Below are 23,451 nucleotides of genomic sequence, written 5' to 3' on the forward strand. Positions count from 1 at the left end.
TTTAATCCTCTTCTGAAAAGTGTAGCTCATCCCAGAAACAGACCCAAATGAATCCCCTCCATCCTCAGCATCTTACAGCTGCTCCTCTGCTCCAAGGCTTCATAGCCAATACCTCCACACCTTCACTGTTCAGAGGTTACAATGACTTTGAGTCAATAAAATATCTCTATGTAGAAAAAAACTCAATTCCAAGACTCAGCAAATGCTTAATCCCCACAGATGACAGTCTAGAAGAAACACTTTTCTAAATGCGACCTGAGGCAAAGTGAAAGGGAGACTGAACATTTTCATTATTCCTCAACACATCTTTTAAAAACGGCCTAATTTGAAAGTGGATTGACTTTATATACTTGAACGCTTGAGGAACTGCAGTTTGACGGTACCTAGAAAACCTGAAAAGATAGGAACCACGCAGGGGGACACTTTTTGGCTTTGGCTATAATCAGCTCTGAGCACAGAAAATTTCTGAACCATCATTAGCATTCAGTTAACTTTGTGTGAGCTGCCTGATGTTGGCACATAAAAATCTTTCCTTTTAACTAACTGATAAAGGGAGAGAGGTAGGTTTAATGCAGCAGAACTTTAGAATGCTTATAAAAAGAAGAAATTAAAGTTCAAAGAAAAATCATTTATATAATCTCCAGCAGTGCACATTATTAAAAGCTATTCATATACTGTGCACTGGATGGCTACTGAATTCTCTTGCTTAATTTGCACTCAAATTACCACAGCAGTAAGCCTCAAAATAAGAAGATAGCAGAAATACAGTAATCTACTGCTTTAAAACAATCCAGGGCATTGATACGGCCAGATGGTAACAGGAAATCTAAGAACCAAGCAGCAAAGGAAGTACAGGAGTCTCTTCATGTGTGATCTGACATGGCTTTTCTGGCTCCTCAGAAAGCACCTGTGGCAGTTCTCCCACAGTCTTCAAATAGTTTTAAGAATCAGATATTTAGTTCTAAGGGAGTTCTGGAAACTGAATGTCCTTCCTTGCTGTTTAGAAAAATTCTATCTTTTGTTCGCATGGCATAAGACTAGACACGTCTCCCATCTTTTCTAATAAAATAAGTAGCTGTGGTTCTTCTTCATCCAGAGCAAATTTTTTCCTTTCTTTTCCCATATTTGCATGTAAAAGAACAGGGATATTTTATTCCACACACATCGCAAAATGAAACAACCATTTCTGTAGTAAAACCCAGAGAGTTTTAATTTTACTTGCACAAGTAAAATAGAAATAGAAAATAGAAAATATCCCATTTCTTTATCCTAGGTATTGATTCAAACATCAATGTATTCAACAATATTTTTCCAATTATACTGGAGAAAGAAATCAAATAATGTTGAAAAAATACCCAACATTTGCATTTTTTCTAAGCCTACTTCTTAATATTTAAACAATGTAGAAAAAACAGGATACAGTTCTGAATGCAAGTATCTTCTGCATTTCAAAATATTACATCTTGGACTTCAAATCTAATTTGCTCGTCGTTTTTGATCAATAAAAAATAGATTAAAAAGAGCAACATTTGTGCAGTAACTTTATACTCATTTATTAGCTTGTTAATCCCCTGGATTATTAGAAAGTCTTTGAAGGTTTTAGTATTTGAATAGTAAAATAACCAAAATCTTTGGTGGTTCTAAAAATTCATTGGAAAAATAAAGCATAAGTGCACAAGAATTGCATCTCTTTATGTCAGCAGTTCTGCTAAATTTAACAGTCACAAAATATGCAAGAGCAGATTTTTTTATACATGAAAATTATGTATTACCATTTTTAACCAATCCTGAACTTCGTTCATAAAGGCACTTGATATTTAAAATAATAAGCAGGATAAAAATACGCAAAAGTATTAAATAAATTTCCAAGGCCCCCAAATCCACTAAAATCCCCATTTTTAGATTTCCAAGCTGTTTGAGAAGGCATTTTCTCAAAGGAGGGAAAATCAGTAATCACTGGTGTTCTTCAAAAGTCAATACTAAAAGACATCATCAGGTTTTATCAGACTTCTAAACAGTGCGCACGTCCAGAAGTGCCCCGACCATTGCAAAGCCACATAATATTATTAAGAAACTACTTTAAAATGCAATGTAGGGGTCATTTCAGTCTTGTTGTAAGATATCCAGTACTACCCAGTTATCACATGGGTAGAAAATTGTAGAAGAAACTTCTGAATTCAGCATTTTTGGTTCCTTGAGGCATCCATCCAGTGAAAGCCAGAACATGTAGGCACTAATGATCACAATGCAATCACTTTTTATAAAAATTGCATGACTATGGTTGGTAGCAGTGTTCTCAGTGGTGTGAAACTGAGCATGTAGAACATTCTTGGTCATCTGAGGAGGATCCAAGCTGAGGTGCAAATGCTCTGGAACAGTGCCCTCCTCAGCCTGGCATGAGGCTTGGCCATTGGAGAGGGGAACAAAAGCAGGTGCCTAGGTGCAGCAGCAGGAGCACAGGAGGGGTGATTGCTGAGCAAGTCATCACTGTGCAACCCCTGAGGGGCTCACAACCCCTGGAACTGGGCTGCACAACTGCCAAAGCTTTTGGTCCAATGTCATGCAGTTTATAGCTTCTCCCCACAGGCTCAACCCTAAATTTTGTGTAAATTTTAAACCATCTGTTTGACTGAAAAAAGGCTCTGATGAATTCTGCTGTGAACAGTGATCTTTTTAGTAGTATAATTAGCATCACTTCAAAAAAAACCGACAGTGTCAGGGCTGTTAACACATTTATAGTTCTCCTAAACTGTGGTGCTTGTCAGTGATCTGTATGAACTGGGCAGAATGTTTTTGCTTTGTTGTGTCCAAAAAGCATGCAAGCAAAGGAAAAACATCAGATTATTTCAGCATTCGAGCCAAAACAGTGTATTGCAGTTCAGTCAGAAAATTGTATCAATTATGGCCTTCTCTTACTTCTATGAAATTTCAGAAGAGTTCTTCATTCATGTAATGTACATATTTAATATTCTTCTGAGCCTTTAAAAGAAGCAGGCCAAGCAATAGCTGTCATGTAGGTATAGGACGATTATATTGGTGGCAATTCACTATCTCCAAAAGTTGTTAAAGAAACCCCAATTCCTTTATGCAGAAGGCTGAACCTGTGATGACTATAAAAATAATAATGGGCCAAATGTGAATAGATGGTTTTCAAATTGTCATAAGTATTCCATAAGAAGCAAAATAAGAAGGTAAGTGAAAGGTTTTTCCCCATTAAATTAGAAGTAACTAGATGAGACTAGAATTAGGTAAACTTGTCATAAGGCTGTGATTTGACTAGAAAAAAATGCAAATTTATTTCTTGCTTCTATTATCATTATTCAGTCTGAAAACATTTAATATACGTGGCAAAGAACATTTCACTGAACATTTCACCACATTTGCCAAAACTCCATATATTCATATGAAGTGCTGCTGCATGTCTCAATCATAAAAAACCCCATAAAAACTATTTTGTTGCTCTTGTCAGGACAATCTTCATTTTATTTGAAATTCATCCTACAAAATAGCTAATAATCTCAGAATTTAGTCTCAATCTTCCTTTTATAGAGGGACAACTCACAGGAGAATTTAGGACCCTGTAGTGCACTTTCAACAGTACAATTGTATTTTAGAACAACTGCTATTCTCTGCAGAACACTTGAAATTTGATGTCAGCAAAAACCAGCAATTATACTTGAAGATTTCCACAGAGAGAAGCAAAGGATTCAGAATACTACTCTCCCTTCCAATGCCTACAAATTTTATTTTCCCTTTTCTTTTTGCTGTTTAAGTAAATTACTGACATTAAGAATAGCAAGAAAAATGTCTCCAAAAATTGAATTAATCAAGGGAAGTTAATGCCATTGAACATGAGTCAACCTCACCTACTTCATCAGAGTTTGCTAAATTGCAAATGGCTTTGCAATTTAGGAAGTCTATGTTTGCAAGTCCTCAAGGGTGCAGAATTCCTATAGGAATCCATAAGAATTCTATGAACAGACAACCTGTAAGGGGAGGACCTAACATCAATATTTGATTGGTTTTGTGAAAGGTTGAATTATAATTTGAATAGAACAGCAAAGCACCTAGGTAATTCCATCAAACATGCTGAACTGCAGTCTTTATTACTTACAGAAACTTAAACTTTGCCAGCCTATAGAAAGAAAGGTCTTAGGCTGATTGAACAGAAGCATAATCCAGGCAGCCACCCAGGTTTTAATACCCCATTATGCATGGACTGTGCAGCATCAAACCCATCCTCTTGCTGTGTGGTTTCTCCTCTCATGTTAAAGGGAGTTACAAGCTGTAAATAAACAGCTGCATCATACATTTTAAAGACTAAGTCAGAAAGACATCTAGTCATGATAACCACTTATGATCAAAAAAACAGTGGCAACAATGGGAAGATAGACAAGATCTCTGCCTCTTTTTCTTCTCCCCCATTCATTTTTCTATTTTCTGTTTGAATACAGATCTAATACTACTGCATTATGTAATGTAACTTCAGACACATTCAAATGTACAGAAAGAAAAAGTATGAAAATTATCCATTGTTTCAGAAGTTCACTGTATCAAATGTGCTTTAAGCAAGTGTTTATAGCACTCAGAAGAGTTTTTATAAAATAATCACATAAAACCACAAGAAGTGGCTCTTCAGTAAAAATAATTTTAAATGTAAGTGCTTCCCCTATTACTAGTTATGAGAATCCTTTCCTAGATTAATCACAGGATAGTATCTAAGCCTTCTATCATCCACATTAAAGTAATTAGGGCTTATTAACTTCAACTTTAATAAACATGATGTTTTAAATAAAAAAAAAAGTATGCTATCGACTTTCAGTATCATCTATGTCCCAACCTGAAAAGCTAAACTTGATTGCAAAACAGAAGCAACAATGTAAAAAGAATAAATTACTTCACTAATTCTCCCCTTAAAATCACTGTCATTGTACTAATTCCAGAGGTTTATAACTGAACCTAAGTGATTTTATTTTCTAAAGGTGATGCCTAAATAAAGCACTTAGCATTAGCTTCAATTAAGGTTTCATTTATCCCTAGGCTGCCCCAAGCTACCATTAACAGTCTTCATACTTAGTGAAGGCAAGAACAATGGTCTTGAAGGGGTTCTACATCAACTTGGTAAAAGGTGGCAAATTAATATAGCCAGGCTCTTCTGCATAGCTTTTTCTTGCAATCTCGAGCATGGATTACCACCTTCAGGAGCTTGAAGAAGCAGAGTAAGGCTCTCTCCTGATCAAATATACCTTTAATGTCTTCAAATTTCAAGCATAAGTTCAGTTGGATTTTATGACTTACCTCTCCCATGACTGACTCTACATCACCAAATAAAGGTGTTAATTGCAAAGGAACTCCAGAAGTCCACTCTACCAATTCGTGTCAATCATTAGAGTTTTCCAGAAACAAATCATTTTACGCAACTCGGGTCTCTGCAATTCCACCTACACTGTGCTCTGCACTTACAACTTTGTGAGTTTGAATATGACACCAGTCCCAGGAAATTGCATTACTCCCTGCAAAATACTAACTCCACTGTCTCCATCCTTAGCTATACATTCCTTGAGACTTCACCAAGCAGCACCACAGAGCTCTCTGCTGCCAATACAGCACATTCCAAGAGCGTGGGGCTTGTCACCTTGAGGAGAAGCTGTTTTCTGATAGTCTGTTACCTGTAGGAGGTTTGGTCACTAAATGCCAATTGCTTTCTAGTGTGCAAAGGTGTGAACACTCATAATGTAGTTATGCAGTTCTTATGTTCAAAAAAAAAACCAAAACTGTGAAGAAGTGGAAGTATTTTGAGTATAATTCAGATCTAAAAAAGAAAATCAAATCAAAACCAAATACATACTTACTGTGTTCAATTTCATCCAACATTTTTAGCCAAAAGGCTAAAAGTATAAGACTAGCAGATCTAGTACAGGTAGATGGGATGTACTGAAAAGCTCAAGCATAGCAATTGAAGTATTTCCTGAAAGTTCTTTACATTGTTTTAATTATTATAAATTTGGTGGTTTGTTTCAGGCACAGCTGTAGCCATGTTTTATTATATGAAAATTCTAATTTTAATTTCTGAAAATTAAGGATTTGTTTTTTTATTTTCACTTTGAAAAATGTGTGGGAGTATAATAAGCAAATTATAATAAGTAAATTATTGATTGAACTGTCTTCTCTCTACTAAAATAACTGGCATAATATTGACAAGGTGTAATAGATTATATTTTCAGAACAGAAAGATACCTTGACCAAATGTCCCACTGGAGTCTTTTGTACAAGACACGTAGAATGAAGACATTCATTAAAGTCTGTCTTGCCTCAGAACTGTTAGAGAGCTAAAGTGCCCATCAGAACTATCACAGAGTATTAAACTCTTTTTAAACTCCCATGAGTTTGTAAATTTTCCTATGTGTGCCTTCAATACAAAATATAATCTGATAATCAAAATTTTAAAGTAAAACTATTTGTAAAGTTTTTGAAGATTGGGGCTTTGTCTGTGTTGGGGCTTTTTTGCTGAATTTTAGCAAAATGTAGCAAATGCTAGTAAAGCAGGGTAAATTGACAGTGTATTCAAAGAATGAACAAGTACTACTTAAGACCATTCTTCTTCAACAAGAAGAGCTCTGGAAGGCACAAACATTTTAGCTCAGGCTTTTGCGTAGAACATTTTAATGTTTTTTTCATTAACACAATAGTTTTTAGTAATAAAGTTTAAGAACTAAAGATTCAGTTTTCCATTGGCATTAAAAAAAAAGAAAAAGAGAAACAAACCCATAATTGTGATATCAATATCTCACCTGGCATTAAGGATAAAACCTCAGGTTAGGTGAAAATGTCCTGTATTTTGAAATAATGATGAAGAGTATCCGGTTTATATTATGATACAATCACCAAACTTTTTTCTTTACAGTATAGGTTAATATTGATCTGAGTTCTGCTGAGAAACCCCCTGTGTTCAACAAGCAACTGCAAAATTCTTTGACCTGACTGGAGACATCTTCTCTATGTGAGTTAAAGCACTGTCTTACAGCATCTGTTCTGACTGCATTTCTTAAGTGGGTCATTATGTAATTTCTAGATGCTGCTGCTGTGGGCTAAAACACATAAAAAACCTTCAAAATCACTTAAAGTGAAAAATATGAAAGAACTCCAGAACCCCTAACCTAGTTTACGTTTTCCCTGAGAAAAAAATGACACCTTAGTGCACATCCAGGACTCGGGTTTGAAAACATTCTACAAAACCAGGTATCTTCACTTTACCCCACGCCAGCACTTTTATTTCTCTGCTCAGTTCTTTTACAAATACTGTAGATGTAAAACACTATCAAGCACCATACACACTAACACAATGAAACAGAAAATTCAATTATTTTTTATTCTTTTCATGCCCTATGTGCATATGTGTACAGATCCAACATTTTCACACTAATGACTCAAATTTCCAGCTATTAATGCTCTCTGAAGACTCCTCACAAAAACAAATGACCAATAAGGTTGAAGAGACAGATCTAGAGAAATCCTCTAGAGAAATGGCAGAAGGAACAGATTCTTTCTTAAAGCATACAAAACTAACAGGAGTCTTAACAGAAAAGAAAATTATATTGACACAACAGTCCATTCTCAAAAATTAGTTTCAATAGATCATGTCAATAATGTGCAGTGCTTGAGTGCTTACATGTTGGAGTACATGTTAAAGAAAACTGGGCGACTGAATGTGTCTATGCAGTGTTCTGAGAACTCAATCACTTAACTTTGAACATCATTTCCAGCCCATGAACTACTGGTTAAGTGCATCTTACACTGCAGAACCACTCTTTCAATTTCATATGCAACTACAGTCTCCCCTGCCATTTGCTGAAAAACATTCAACCAGTTTTCTCTTTTCTTCGGTGAGAAACATTCCTAAAATAACTTTTATATACAAAACTGTGGACAGAAATGTGAGCAAAGATGAAAAATACAAAGACTATCCCATAAGCATCCCAAGAAATTTATTTACAATTATTGCACTCTTTAAAAATAAAGGGTTGTCCATTTCCGTCCCAGCCTCCTATAATAGTTGAGGTGCGAGGTACTTTCAGAGGTGATCTGGTCTCACCTTCCCCATTCAAGCAGGGCTACCTAAAGCAGGTTTGGCCAGGACCATCTTAAGATGGCTTTGGAATATCTCCAAGGAGGGAGACTGCACAACCTCCAAGGGTAATTTGTGCCCAGTGCTTGGTCACTCCCCATTTCCCATGTTCAGAGAAACCCCCTGTGTTTGCATCCTTGGCTCTGCTCTTGTCACTGGGCACTGCTGCAAAGAGCTTCACCCCCTTTGCTCCCTCCCTTCAGTATTGATTTACATTGATGACATTTTCCCTGAGCCTTCTTTCCTCCAGGCCAAACAGTCCCAGGCCTTTCCTCATAGGACAGATGCTCCAGTCCAGTCACCACCTTTATGGACCTTTGGTGGATTCTCTCCACTATGCCCACGTGTCCTTTGTACTGGTGAGCCCAGAAAAGGACACAGGACACGCTCCTGGTGTCGTCTCACCAGTGCTGAATAGAAAGTTTCAGTCACTTTCTAACTTCAAGAAATTACCATTAATAATTTCTGCTTTTAGCTTGCATTATGGAAAGCCTTTCCATGATAAAATTCTGGGAAAAATAAACCTGTGTGATTTTTGCATAAGTTAACTGAATACAGGAGACAAGTCTGCATGCATCTGAGATTTCAGAAGATTTTTGCAGTAGGCTGAGATGGTACTCACATGAGCTAAGAATAAATCTGGTAGTTGCATCATCTTTGAAATAATTTGATTTAGAAGCAATTTAGTAACATTTAAAAGAAGTGCAATCACTCTGAATATAAATTTGATTCCTTAACATAGAGGTGTAGTTATTCAGCATGAAAATCTGACAAATATAAAATTAAGTTAATTTGGCTTTGTGGCTATTTCTATAGCAAACAATCTAATCTAATATTAGACTTCAAAGCCAGGGTGTTCAAGGAAAACCCTAACCAATGCATATGTCCAAACTCTAAAAGTACTTGGAAACAGTCTTGAAATATTCAACAAGCTGTTCTTTGACACACTATTCTAAAAGTTCCAACTCCAGTGCCACAACAAACAAATGTCATTTATAAAAACAGCAAACCTTCACGCAGGGTTATACTCTTTGCAGTACTACTGACTTACTTTTCCTTCTCAGTTTTTACTGAACTTTTATATTCTCTCTGGACAAGCAGCAGCATCCTGAAACACAGAAATTACAGCAAGTTACCAGGGTGTGTTGCATCCACTTGCAGAACTGTCTGCAAACAGCCAAGGTAAGAAGGTGTATTGACCAAGTCCAGCACTGAAACTCTAGCACACGTGTATTCTGCTGCTAAACTCCATGATGTTTATTTTGTTATACATTTGCCTGCTGAAGAAGGCATCTCGCTGATGGCAGGTCGGTAATATGTTCTGCACATGTGCTGTTCCAGTGACAACTAAACAAGCAGCCTGAATACACACAATAAGAATTAATTGCAAATTGTCTATCAGGCAAGTGATAGCAGAAAGGCTATCAGAAATCATTCTCTATCAGAAAATGAGAAGCAGCTTCTGCATAATGATGATGATGATGCTTGATGATGGTGATTAGATGTTAAAAAAAATCTCTCTCATAAAATTTGATCCCAAAAAGACACAATTTTGGAGGTATTAATATAGTAAATTCTAAAATAAGTAGGCCTAATCTCGAAAAAAAATACCCTAAAATATTAGCATGATTCTCTAAGTGCTGCCTGAGATAGAAAGGATCATACTTGAAATTGCCAAAGAGATAAAAATGTTCAAACAAGCTCACACAACTTCTGGGCCCCAGAGAATGGGAAAGCTCCCAGAGTGCTGCCTGACATGTGGACCTCTTTGCTTTTCCACCCAGACCAGGAACGAGCTTTCACAAGTCACCTAACGGTTCACATCACGGAAGGCACCCGGAATGCACAGATTATTTTAGGTGAAACTAAGTGGGAAGATGTGTTCTAGAAGCTCACTTAATGCACTACAAATATCAGCAGGCATTTAGTCAATTGAACTAGACTAGAATTAGTCTGAAGTGGAACTCTGTAGGAAGAGGGGGGATGGAGTTGAGCTGGGGATGTGGGACGCGACTGCAGAGGCATGGGGTGGCACAGAGGGGCTCATGGTGGCACAGGAGCATGTGGCAGCTCAGGGGGGCACAAGAGGCACACAGGGGCTTGTCTCCACCTGGCCTTGGGTGCAGGAGGTGCCACGTGGCAGAACTGTGGAGAGGAGCCTGCTGGAAGCTGACAGACGGGTGAACAGAGCGTGATCACCCCACAGCAGGACACAGGACAGGTCACATAGTGAGAATTACCATATAAGGGAATACTGTGCCTTGAAAAAGTGTATAAAACCAGCTTGTTCCTTTTGAATAAACGATTCAGATTCCCTGCCAGTCTGAGTCTGTGTCTTGGTCACTCACGGAACTCTGTAAAAATTCTTACCCATTATTACTCAATCTCCCGGTTTCCCACATGTAGGCATAGCCCAAATGCCTAGACTGACAAAGTAACAATTTTTCCCACAAGATTTCTCAATTTCATTTCTCTATCACTTATAAATTATTCTTCAAGACTTCAGAAAATGTCCAATAATTTAAGATGGTGACAATTCAAATCAAAAAGCACTGTGATCCTATCATCCAAGAATAATGTAGTTCTCTCCATCACAGTACTATCAAAGATATGTTATTACTGGCTTAATAGTTTCATAAAAGACTTATGAATAGACTAATAAAAAGTTACCCAGAAACAGACACAACAAATAGAACTCACTACACACTTTATTTCCAGCTAAGGTCAACTGTCTAACAAAATTGTTCTGAAGAAAAAGGGCAGTGCCAGAATGATGTACTTGTAGAACACTTAACATAAAATTCAGAGGGAGAATAAATGATGTGAAGACAAAGACACACAATGTATAAAATAGATTAGTTGTGATGGATGTTAACAAAGTAACTGTCAATCAAAACACTGAAGTTCCCAAAGTATACAGAAAAGAAGATGATGTTATATATTCATATAAAAATCAAGTGCAAGATTTTTCCAACAAAGCCAAAGCAAGGAATGCTGACTGGTATAAAGCCAGAGCACCAGCTCCCTGCTTCCAGATAAAAGGCTCTGCCTGGGCTCATTAAAACAGCTTTATCACATCTCACAACTGAAGTCAAACACAGTTTAATTTATTAACATCCACAGACCAGCTATCACAGAACTCTCCCGGAGCTACAACCTTAAAGAACCATATCCCTAAACTATCAGACTATAAAAATGAATTTGGGAAAGACAGATAATAAATTCTCTATGGCCATTTGTATGCAAGTGCCATTCTGATGGTGGTTTTAATCAGGCAGTGGACAAAAGTTAAATACTTTTGGAGTATGCACACCAAAAATCATAACTAGAAAAGCTTAAACTGGTATAAAAGTTAAAATGTATGACATCTTCTTGATTAAAGCCTCCCAGATACATCAGCCTTGAAAAATGAGAGAGGAATGAGCACACCCTGTTTTATCATTATAATAGCATTTAGTAAAGACACTCATAAAAGCGGAGGCACATCTTATCAAATGTGAGATGGTACAGCAATGATAAAAATAATCTGAATAAGAAATGCTTGAAACTTCAAAAGCTTTGCTATTGCCTGTGACATTGACTTTTCATGTTAAAAAATTGTTTAAAGTAACTGTCTTCAGTTTTTATTTATGGAAGAGAGAACTAAGTTCATGCTACATATCAAATGTTCAAGAGATAAAATATTCTTAGAAAAGATAGAGTTCATAAAAGGGTCACTGACAAAGTTTTCTTTCTGAAGATCCAAATGCAATAAATAGCTGGAAAGCAGTGCAAGTTAAGCTGTGCTTCTTTATTTATTTGGCGTATCTGTTCAGGTCATAAAAGTGTTCTGGGAGGCCCTTGAGAATCCACACATCCTTCCATCAAGCTTCCCATATGATGAGGAAAAGCTGATGGTTGTTATTTCTTGCAAGAAAATGATTCCTACCTCGTCCAAATTGTCGAGAACTGATTCATACAAAGAGTTGTGCATGGCAAGGGCATACCTGACTCCCAACACAAACTGGGAGCAGCTGATCTCATCTCCATGGAAGCAGTAACCTACAGAGCTCCTGCAGGATGAGAAAAACTACCATCAACAGGGACAAGCTGAAATCTCTCCTTTGTGATAGGCAGATGAGTTGAAATCTTTACCCTACTTTTAATTTTCCGATTTCAACCAATAAGTTTGAAAGTCAGAAGATAAAAAGCAACACTCAAAACCAGTTATCATTTGTAAAGGAAAATTTAGAACCTATCAAGTAAACTTCCAGAGAAATTATCTTATTGTTGAAACAGAGTGGAGAAAAACTAGGTGAAAACTGGGAAGTTGTCTGGGAAGTCTGCCACTGCTGAACATGCTAAATCACAGGCTGAGGATAGGTGGCAGGCTGCTGTGGAAGGGACAGCAGTTCAGACTTAAAACTATAAACAAGACAAAAATCTAAGACATACCAAAGAAATGTTTTGTCCTACTCAGTACTATAAAATCTTGACTATGTATTTCATCCATTTTGGGTACCAGGCTTTAAAGGTAAGAAGATTCACTTTAGGACCAGGAAACAGTTTGTATCAGGAAAGATAAATTCTGGAATAGATTAACCAGCAATGTCATAAAGCATCCAGTAGTAGTGAATCTTAAGTACATTGAGCAAAAAGGCATCTGAACCAGAATATGAATATTTGATCCTGCCTTGGGGATCAGGAGAAACAGGAAGACTTCTCAGCTTCTCTTCCAAAACATTTTTCTGTGATTCCATGGGTTTTTACTGCTTTTATCTCAAAATTACAAATGAAATCCAACATAATAGAATTTTTGAGCTGGATTTTGTATCAGGCTTTAGCCTTGAGCAGCCTGTATGGATTACACACAATTGTATGCAGTCAGCCTGGTTAGTCACCGTCTGCCTAGCATTCAGAGACAAACACAAACATGTAAACTTGACTGAGTATACATCTATTTCTTTTGTCCTCAGCTAGAAAAGTCACAACTCTGTCAGCAGTAGGATTTTTTCACAAATGAAGATATTACTCAAAAATCTCAGCATTCCTGGAGGAAGTTTTGTCTGCCAGAAAGCAAATAATTAACTGTCAAAAGTTGAAGATTTGGTGATTTGGATTAGAAATGCTCTCCATTATTTTGAATAGGTAAACAGGTTCTCCTTTGATATCGCTATTTGCTTCTCACATTCTCGTATTCTTTTTCATTATATTAGCATGATAAGATCGTAGCAGCATTACAGGGTCTATTGTCAGACAGCTGGGTATCCCCTACAGCCCCAGTTTTGGCTTATGAAATTATGGACTATGCAGGAAGAGACAAAAGCTTGTTTCTTCCCTTCTCTGTAAGAAGTTTCAGAATCTGAAGAACTAAAGTCAGCTGTTCAAACAGTTATGAGTAAATGCCTTTCTCAAGTGTAACAGGATGATCCTCAGTTACAAACACTGCACTGAACTGCAACTGCTGCAAGATCAGGCTTTCAATCGTAGTGAAACGGGCACTGATGGACCCAGACCTACATTAATTGTTTAAGTACAAGGTGCATTTAATCAATACACACCCTTCTTGGAACACAAAACATTCTGTGCTATTGCAACAAGAAACTACCTAATGAACTGTGTGTTCACTCTTGCATACTCATTTATTCTAACACTACACCTGCAGAATGGAAAGCATACCATCTCCACAGTCAGCATTGTGAGTTGCTGCCTACCAAGGGGTGGTTTGATAATGCCATCAACGTTTCCTTGTTCGTTCTCATGGAGGAATTAGTCACTTAACTGACAGCGTTTCTGTATGTATTCTTTGTGAAAAGGCTTACATGAAAACACATTATTAATGCTTTGGGTTCTTTAAAGGAAAAGAAAAATACACCAAAAAAAAGCCTACTTTCTTCTAAATTGTTCGATTGAAAAAGTCCTAACAGACTGTCAGCCTAGCAGTAATTTAAGTGCTGTTGATTAAAGCAACTGCTGATAAAACACTGCTTAATAAGACATTAGACATTTACTCACAACTTTTAGATTGTTTTACTATATAAACAGGTCAAAATATTCCTACTTTTGCATTTCTAAGTATAAGAAGTCATTTTTTGAACTCTGGCAAAGTAAAACTAGATAAATTAAGAGTAGAGGTTTGGTTTTTTTAGTACAACATGGGATTTTAGCTGAACACCTCCCATATTTCCAAGAACAAGAAAATGTACTGATTCTCAAGTCTGGGGTAGCTCAAGGACTTTAGATACACAAAGAGATCTTTATAAGTCTATATTGAAATACAGAATTGCTTTATTCTAGTTTAGTATGAGAAAAGTAGCTGAATGCAAACAAAAGGTGTAACTGACAAAAGTATTTTTAAGAGACAAAATAATGTCTAAATATTGTTCAACCCTGCAAGTTCAGCAATAAACAAGGTGTAAAAGTCTGCCTAATTTTAAGTCCTGCTAGTTGATATTTTTAGTAAAGATTTAAGGTACTGGGAGAAACTTGACAGCAGTTGTGCAATGTAAAGAACTATGTCACTATACCATCAGTCATGTCTGTTTCCTCCTCACTTAAAGCTCCACGTGCTATTTTTCCTCCAGTCTATCAGAATTCTGTTTTATAAAACAAGCATTAGAGACCACCAGTTCCACTGGATGCACCACCTACTCTCCTCTCCTTTGACTGACAATCAACCAACCAAGAAAAAAGCATGTAACCTAAAAATAACATCCCTCTGAGGAAAAAGATTATGCAAAAAAGGTGAGAAAGTGCCCATTTAGCTGAGGGATTCACATGTGCTTCCAAGTGACAAATAGACAGAAGCAGGAGCCATTGCTTGAGAGAGTTGGAGGTGTCAATCTCCTGCAAAGAGGTTCTTAGTCATCATGTAAAAGAAGGCAGAAAGGGCAACACCATCACCTGTCTATCAAACCCATCCTGCTCTTTGACCTCCTCTTTCCCATCTGCCAGGCAGAGAGGGCTGGAAGCAACATCTTTGAAGCAAACAATGAAGTGAGTAGATAGATTCTAGACACAGAGGTACTTCTCTCATTTACCCAGTTCTGGAAGGTAGGCTGGGAAGATAATGCACAATGTGGCATATTCAAAAAAAAAAAAAAAAGAAACTGGGAAACACCACTTCAACACCACCACAAAGATCAATGAATGATGCAGTATATAAAGCAGACCTAGTTACTGACACGATAGCATGAAATTCTCTGTGTTTTAATCATACTGCACAGCCTCACAACTTGCACATCTATTTTGTTTATTTTCCCTTTTTTTAGACATCTTGGATTTGGTAGACTGGCGGTGCAGAAATCAGGGCAGCACTTAAGTGTGTGTGTATGTCAATTACAGCACCTTTTAAAAAATAACAATGAATTTTAATGTATACTTGTTTCAGTCACCAGCAGGTGGATGCTGCAACCACACAATACCTCAAACAAACAGCCTAGATTTATCTTTCTTTACAGATAGCATTGCAACAGGTAATACCTTACAATAACCTCAAATGTCCATAAATCAACATGGAAAATAATACACAGAATAAAAAGAGTGAATCAGAAGATATGCAGTATACAATTCACTTACTGAACATTGGAATATAAGTCAACAGAATGATTAAGGACATCTGGGTGTCCTGGGTTAAAACCAGCTACACTGTCAAACCTCAAGACCTGTGGTGGTCTGAGGAAACACATATCATATTGCTACCAGCACACAATGAAGCCAAAGATGAATCTATGGTTGCATATCCCTGATATACATCTGTTATGTTGCTTCAATGGACTATTCTTTAGGACTTTTCTCCTACTTTTTTTAAGACAGAATCAATTATCTCTGCCTAAAGGTAACAGAACAGCATATCCCCAAGTCCATCTGCTCAGACACCACTCAAGCCACACACAGAAAAGGCATTTCTTGGTCTTTGTCCTCTGCTTTCTTTTAACCACTCAGGTTCCCACAGTGCACTTTTCATTCTCCCCACAGCCCAGGGAAAGCACAGGGAAAGCACATACACAGACAGGGATGCTCCTGCCAGCCATTCTGTGTGGGTGTGTGCAGGGGCTTTCCCTGACCCCTCTCAGTGCCTGGACAGGGAGGGAGCACCTCCTGCTGCAAAATGCCAAGGAGCAGTCGGTGCAACATGCTTTGGCACACTCTAAAACAAACAATCTCAAAAAGGGTCAATCTTTCTCGAGTGTTCTTTGAAGCTGAGCTGCAACATTTATGGGAAAAAAAAACAACTGAAACAAACAAACAAAAAAAACATTATAATAGTACTGGAGCAGGAATTTTGAAAATGTGATTATAGATTGCTAATTTATGGTGCTTAGCATGTACACAGACATCTCTGCATATTGTAAAATCCCAAACCTCAATGTTCGGTTGCAATAGGGCTTTTATCTGACAGATGTTATATAGTGTGAATTTCAAAAGATCACAGTTTCAAGTTGTATCATGTACTCATGTTAAATTATTTTTTAAAAAATCAAACTTTTTTTCTCTTTTTCAATTTACTGCAAATATTTTGAATAGATATTTTCTTCATATAATGTTTATCTTTTGGCACAAACTTGTTTTTCAATCTGTTTTTATTGTAACACACACTGTAATATCACTGAAATTTCTAAGTCAAATAACTATATTTAATTTTAAAAATCCTTATTCATTGCAATTATTCCCACCAGTATCAAAAGGTTTAGGAATAGTCACAAAAATCAAATTACTTACTGGGATGATATGCTGTTCTGGTTGTTCCCACTGTGAAGAATCAGACCCATCATCACACTTAAGGGCTACTGTTTACCGTTCTAATAAATCCTAAATTCTCCTTCTGGATTATTAATAAAAATTTGATTCAAAAAATAAGATTTTCTCTACTAAAGCCTAATAACTACACCAATATTCATAATATATCTATCTGGAGATACAGAGAGGTAACTGAAAATTGTGAGATCAAGAAAACATCAGTAAAACTGGGGAGCTTTTTACCTGTCAATAAAATAGCAAACACTTTCTTACTGACTGCATGATATAGATCAACCACCTTGAAGTCTATCTCTTAGGACATTTAGAGTTGGAATATTTATTTTTATGCTGTCACCACTTAGCAACTTTGTGGCATTTGGGTATAATGCGCTGTGTAGTGCTAAGCATTTAACTGTGCTTGGGGATTGTGCATTATCTGGTGAAAAATACCTGGTAGACAAACAAAGATATTATCTCCTACAATAAAATCAAAACATTTAAATGCATCATTTTTCTGAATAGGGCAAAACATTTATATTTTAGAATTTTCTATTATCATGCCTTCCACCTGTAGCTCATTTCTCCAGTGGACACATAAGAATCTGTGACACTCATACCACTGTTTGTGTTACTGCAGTGTAAATTATAAACATAAAACAGGATCACAACTATAAAGTATACCTCTAAAGAAATTTACTTTATAGGTGAAAAAGAATATAAAAGAGAAACACTATATTTATTTTCAGACCTCTGACAGAGAGCTCCTTTTAATACCATATTAAGTCTCTGCTGGGCTGCCAGAAATAAAACACAGTATGAGCTCAGATGCACAGCTTTTATTCTGTGTTTGGGTTTATTCTTAGAGGTGAATTGATTCAATATATTTCCAACTCAACCACATATTTTAAACTGCTGCCAGTTTATTGCTGTCTACAGATCTCCCAAATTCACAAAATAAATCTAGAGCCCAACTTCCTCTGCTGCCGCATGCATGAAGGTGATAACAGAAATGATCTCTCCTGTAGTGTGTGAGAATGGAAAATGATGAGAAAAAAACCCAAACCATGATCTATATGATCCTGTAACACAATTCTGAAATAATAATTAAGAACATCACAGAATAGCAGGATTCCATGCTTTCCATATTTCCATAAGCTCCAAAAGACATACATTCACTTCTCTTCCTCATTCTACCTGGTGTACTGAGTGGGAAATCCAGGCCAAACACTACTCAGCCATCAAAGCAATAGAAAGCAAAACCCTTGCCAGAGAAACCAGGATTCTACAAACAAGGACAGCTACATTAACATTAACATTAACTACATTAACAACTACAAAAACATTAAAAAAACAAATGCCTATGTCAAACTTTTATTGTCCATTTGCTTTTGATGCAGCCACACATCACAGTTCAGGCCAAATATTATGGAGACAAACCATGCATTAACCACCTCCACCTGCACTGCCACACTGTGCTCCAAATAATGAAGGTTTGGTATCTGTACTTCTTAAGTCCCAGAAGTGTGTGCTAATAAAGAAGGGAATCCCACTTGGTTCAGACTGTGTCGACTACAACTACTGAAATCTGGATCCTTGACTTCCAAGACCACAACTGTTTGCTAATGCTTTCTCTCTCATCTTAAACAGGACTAATGGTGTCTGCTCATAGGAGACAATCAATGGCCAGTATTTGTTTGGCAAGGAAGATTCAAATACAGTCTATTTTGGTACCTGAAAGAAAGACAGGACAAGCAGAATTGGGAAGGGGGATGGGGGGATGATAGTAGGACAGCCTGGCAGGAATGCATATATCTATGAAATAGTGAAGCAATCAGGCGTTGTATTTTTAGATACTTTTCTTTTTCAAGTGCCAAAGATTCCGAATAAATCACAATGGTAAACTGAGAGACTGAGATGGGATAGATTACAGCTGAATGCTGCACAGATCAAATATTCAGCTCCAACCCAAAGTCCTGAGTGCTTATCTGTAAAAGCTGTAAAAGCTTTCCATGACACACACCATCTACTTCTTTGATGGCTACACTTACTGTTAGGTACCAAATCTGCCTCTGTACATTCCAAAATGTCTAAAAAGCCCAGGAAAGCATAAGTTCTCTAAGAGAAGTATACCTGAAGCTTGTCCAGATGTTCAGTTATTTATATATCAACTCTCCGAGCATAGGTGGTAATCTTGACAGACAGAATAATTAAGAAGAAAGCTGTATTTTGTAAAAATTGGTATTTACATTATGTAAAATTTATATTGATGGAAAGCCTTTATTTTCAGCATTCATGTCAAATATGACTCTCTGTAGCAGAATTTTGCATATAATTACTTCTTTATACTCATTGAATAGAGGAACTGGAGATGGTGGCAGAACTCAAATTTTATACAGAGTCTTATGCCGCAGTCAGTTCTCTCAAGTGTCAATTGTTTCCTTCACCCTGCAGGAGTAGAGTGTATATTTTACACTGAAAATATTTGCATCTCCTTGCATGTCCATCACACATATACGTCCTTTATTAGTTCATGAGTCCATTAAATTTATTCCTTCCCTTATGGATTTGCAGATTTCACAGAAAAAGCATTGCATTTGGAAGCAGCACTTCTAGCACAGCCTAGACAAGATAGTCCAGCACCCTGGACTATCTGAATCTGAAAAGTGTCCAATAATGAAGTGTCTGGAGACAAGAGATCATTAGTAAAAATAGTGATGCTGACTCTTGACTGACATAACATTCTTCGGATGGACCCAGACAAACCAACTGATCATACTGATATGAATATTGGTGCAAATCACTTGGAAAGTCACTGCCTGCTTTTCATTGGGTCAAATGAATCCCGACTGTGATATAAAGAAATTGGTCCGATACACACCACTAACACATACCAGATTTTGTATCTCAACATGTGAGATACAAAATGTTTCCTCCTTTCCCTCCTCCCGCCTCTTACTTTTTTCCTGTAATTGCTTCCCAGTATATTTTTTATCACTTTCTTACTTTTTCTTAGCATCCATTTTCCTAACTTCCTATTTTCAGCTTATTCAATATGTATTTTTTTGTTCTTTTTAGCACTATTTCCTTTGTCTTCTAAGAATGCCCCAAGCAACAAGAACAAGTCATTCATTAAAAGCAAAAGTGAGCACTAGTGCACAAGGATGTCTCAGAGGTATGGCAGAGAATATTTAACTCTAAGTAAACTGAAAGATGGATAAACAGTGCTTAATAATACTATTTGGTCCATTGTGGTACTTCTGCCCACAGTGTAGAAATTACAACCCTTTTCATAGCATGAATAATTTGCAACTGCCTTGTCTAATAACTGAAACTCTTCACAACTTGTCATAAATGACACCATGGCTTTCATAAATATTTATGTTTTTTGAATAAGCATGGTCATACTGGTCAGCACAATGCCCATTCTGAATTCATCACCCCCTAAAGCAAAGCAACCAGTTGCTGTGATAATGTCTTATTCATATTAGTATTCCCAACAGCTTAAGTTTGTCCTAGATATTGAACCCACAGGACATTTTGTGATTAAACTTGTTCTTACCCACACAAACTTTTACTGATATCTCCCTCTGCTCTTCTCATTTTGCTAAGACACTGCATGCCTTTACCCAGCAGCAGATGAGTTTTGACTATCACTAGCGCAAATGCAGCTTTCTGATAGATAAAACATTGATAAAGACAATCTCATGAGGCAGAGGAATGAAACAGTTCATTCTTACAATGGCTCAGTATTCCACAGAGAAACAGTCTCATACTTCAACAACTCTCAGTGGTGCTTCAATTGACATTAATTAGAATGCCCTTGAATCAGAAGAAGCCCTGCAAGGTGCAAAATTAAATGTAAGGAGAAGATCAGCTTAAGGCAGTCACTACCTGTTAAAAGGCACAAAATGTTGCCTTCTTCATTAATAATTCTCATTATTTAAGCTGCCTGTGCATTATTTGGGTTTTATTTCACTTGGAAAAATGAAATTGAGGAACACTCGCACTTTTGTTGGTTTCATTTTCTGACTCTCGTGCACTAACATCAAATCCCGGTAACAACTCTACTGCGGGCATTACTATTTAAAAATGACTAACGTTTGAAGCTATGATTCTATTTGAAGAGAATTAATGAGAAAAAATTCCACCTTCCTTGTTAAAAATGCAACAGACAGGTACATTCAGAAATGCTGATGGAACTGAAAATGAGTTGAACGTTTTAGAGCTTGGAGGGAGACAGCTAGAGAAAAGTGTAAAGGAAAGTTTAGACAAAAAAGGGCCAAAACTGTGGGAAGATGAAAATAAATGGGCTCTCTCACATAAGAAGAAAGCCCAGAGGAGTCAAGCTAGACACTTGTTAGCTTCACATCACATCACACTGGTGATGAGATATCTGTATGCCATTCTCCAAAAGAAAGCAGGTATTTCCTTTTAGCTCTGTCATTTTTATCTTTCTGTATTCTTTTTCAGGCATAAAAACTTACTTTTGAGAAATGCTTTTCCCACAGTAAGTCATGTTTCAGTCAGATTTTGCTTGCTCTAAAAGAGTGCAAAAGTGTAACTTACTTCTTTTCACCATTACAAGCTTGAAGTGAATTAAAGCTGTCATTAATTTTTAAAAGCTACTACGCATGCATATCAAGAGAACCAAAAGAGAAAACGCATCTAATATACAGCTCAACTGAAGGCAATTTCCATAAAAACATCATCTGGGTATTTCCTATTACTTGCATGACATGGATTTAGATATTTCCCCAATTTTTGTATAGACACTTTCCTGCTACTGCGAACCGTACCTGTTAGAAAAAAAAAAATTAACCTTTAAACTCTCTTCATGCTTCAATACCTACATTAATGATCCATAAACCAAATAATTCCTCAACAGCAGCTGTACAAACCCACTATGCCTAAATCATGACCTCAGTTTTCTTTAGCCAGAGCAGTCCTGCATGGTAGTTGCACAGGTAGCCAGGAGCCTGCTCGGCATTTGTCTCTGATGATGTATGTGTTATGGAAAAACAGTTTGACTTTCAGACCTCTAAGAGGCTAGAGCTGGAAGGCTGAAGTGGTACGTGGGAAAAGCCTAAATTATAACTTGGGGGGGATTGAATCTGAAAAGTAGTGAGAAGTATCACAACACTACTTTAGTGACCTTGTTCCTTGTTAGATAATTATAATAACTGCACATTTTTTCCCAAAACTTTAGTGAAGTGCAAAGATGGATTTACAATTGAGCTGATAGCACAGTCAAATACAAAAGTTCCCTATACCCAACTCAAATGATCTGGTTTCCTACATGAAAGGCTGCACATTCTAAAACATTAAAAAAACTGGGACATTAAGAAAAGACAAAAACCAGGTACAATCCAGCAGGGAACATATGGCTGTGAACCTCTTCAAGCAAGCAGAAGATGCATTCTGAAGCATTAGAAATCAAGCAAAAGGTGGGATTGCACTGTCTTTCAAACAACTTGTTGGTAAGGCTGCTATTCTACACTAGCATCACACTTCATGAGAAATCTAGCTGCAAAGCAAGAAACATCTTTTCTAGGAAAAGAAGTTTTCCTTGGTTTTGACTGCCTGTTTTGCGAAGTTTTTCATTAACTGTCCAACTATCCTCTGCTTGTCCAGCTGGCTTGAGCTGAACATCTTTCTCGGCAACACTTACACACACTGCACCCAAGAAGCTTCATTTTTAAATAACTGGGAAAAAACTCTTAAGACTCCAGGAGTCGAAATCCCTGCGGAGGATAGCAAGGCATGGCTTTTTCCTCCCTAAAATTCAAGTTATCCTGTAGCCTTTCTCAGGTAAATGTGTAACTGCAATTTGAGGTACAGAGAAAGAAAGGCACCAAAGAAGGCTTACCAGAAGAAGCTGGTCTCCATCAAATAGCTGCCACTTAGGCATCAGAGAGGTGCAATGGAGACCACAGCAGGGCGGTGTAAGGGGGCCTGACCAAAATTACCTCCTGGGAGTTAGCAACTAGAGAGGATGTGCCCTGGAGGTTCATTCCCAGCCCCAAGTGGTTTCAGCAAAGGCAAAAGTACCAGTTAGGTCAGAGCAGGCAGCTTAGGGCGGGATTCGCGCAGCCCCTGAACGCTTCTTAGCCCGAGATCCCAGGCATTAAGCGTTTGCTGACTGTCCCCATAGACACGCACACACATTTGCCCACCGGTGCGCTCGCCCCTCGCAAGCGGGCAGGCAGCTCCCCCTCCCCGCCCCACGCCAAGTTGCCAGACTTGCTGCCCACAGGAGAGGGGACGAGAGCCCAGATTAACTCCGAGAAGCAGCCTCGCGTCCCCGCGCTGCCCGGGTCCTACCGCCTGTGGAGCTGGCCTCCTCCAGCTGCGCCGAGATGCTCTCCACTCGCCTCACGTCCATGCCGGGAGGCGGGAGGCGCCCGGAGCCGCGGCGGGAACGCGCGGCACCGCTGCCGCGCCGGGGCCGCGGGAGCCGCAGCGGGGCCGCGCCGGAGCGGAGCGGGAGCGGGGCTGGGCACGGCGGAGCGGAGCGGGATGGGAGCGGGAGCGGGGCGGGAAGCGGCGGAGCGGAGAGGGAGCGGGAGCGGGAACGGGAGCGCGGCCCCGCCTCGGCGGCGGCGCCTCCC

At 38.0% G+C, this 23,451-nt stretch overlaps 1 protein-coding gene across 3 annotated transcripts in view; it reads right to left on the bottom strand.

The window, feature by feature from the left end:
* KCNIP4 (potassium voltage-gated channel interacting protein 4) overlaps positions 1-23,225 on the bottom strand; it is a gene marked incomplete at both ends in the record, with an annotated part of 382,966 nt that extends 359,741 nt beyond the window's left edge. For all 3 annotated transcript variants that reach the window (XM_084204696.1, XM_084204691.1, XM_084204692.1), the window contains one exon: positions 23,165-23,225. In XM_084204696.1, the coding sequence (XP_084060822.1) occupies positions 23,165-23,225 (61 nt within the window). The remainder of the gene's footprint in view (positions 1-23,164) is intronic.
* Between the last annotated feature and the right edge of the window lie 226 nt (positions 23,226-23,451).

The sequence above is a fragment of the Fringilla coelebs genome, assembly GCF_963513975.1.
Source record: "Fringilla coelebs genome assembly, chromosome: 4".
NCBI classification, from domain to species: Eukaryota; Metazoa; Chordata; class Aves; order Passeriformes; family Fringillidae; genus Fringilla; species Fringilla coelebs.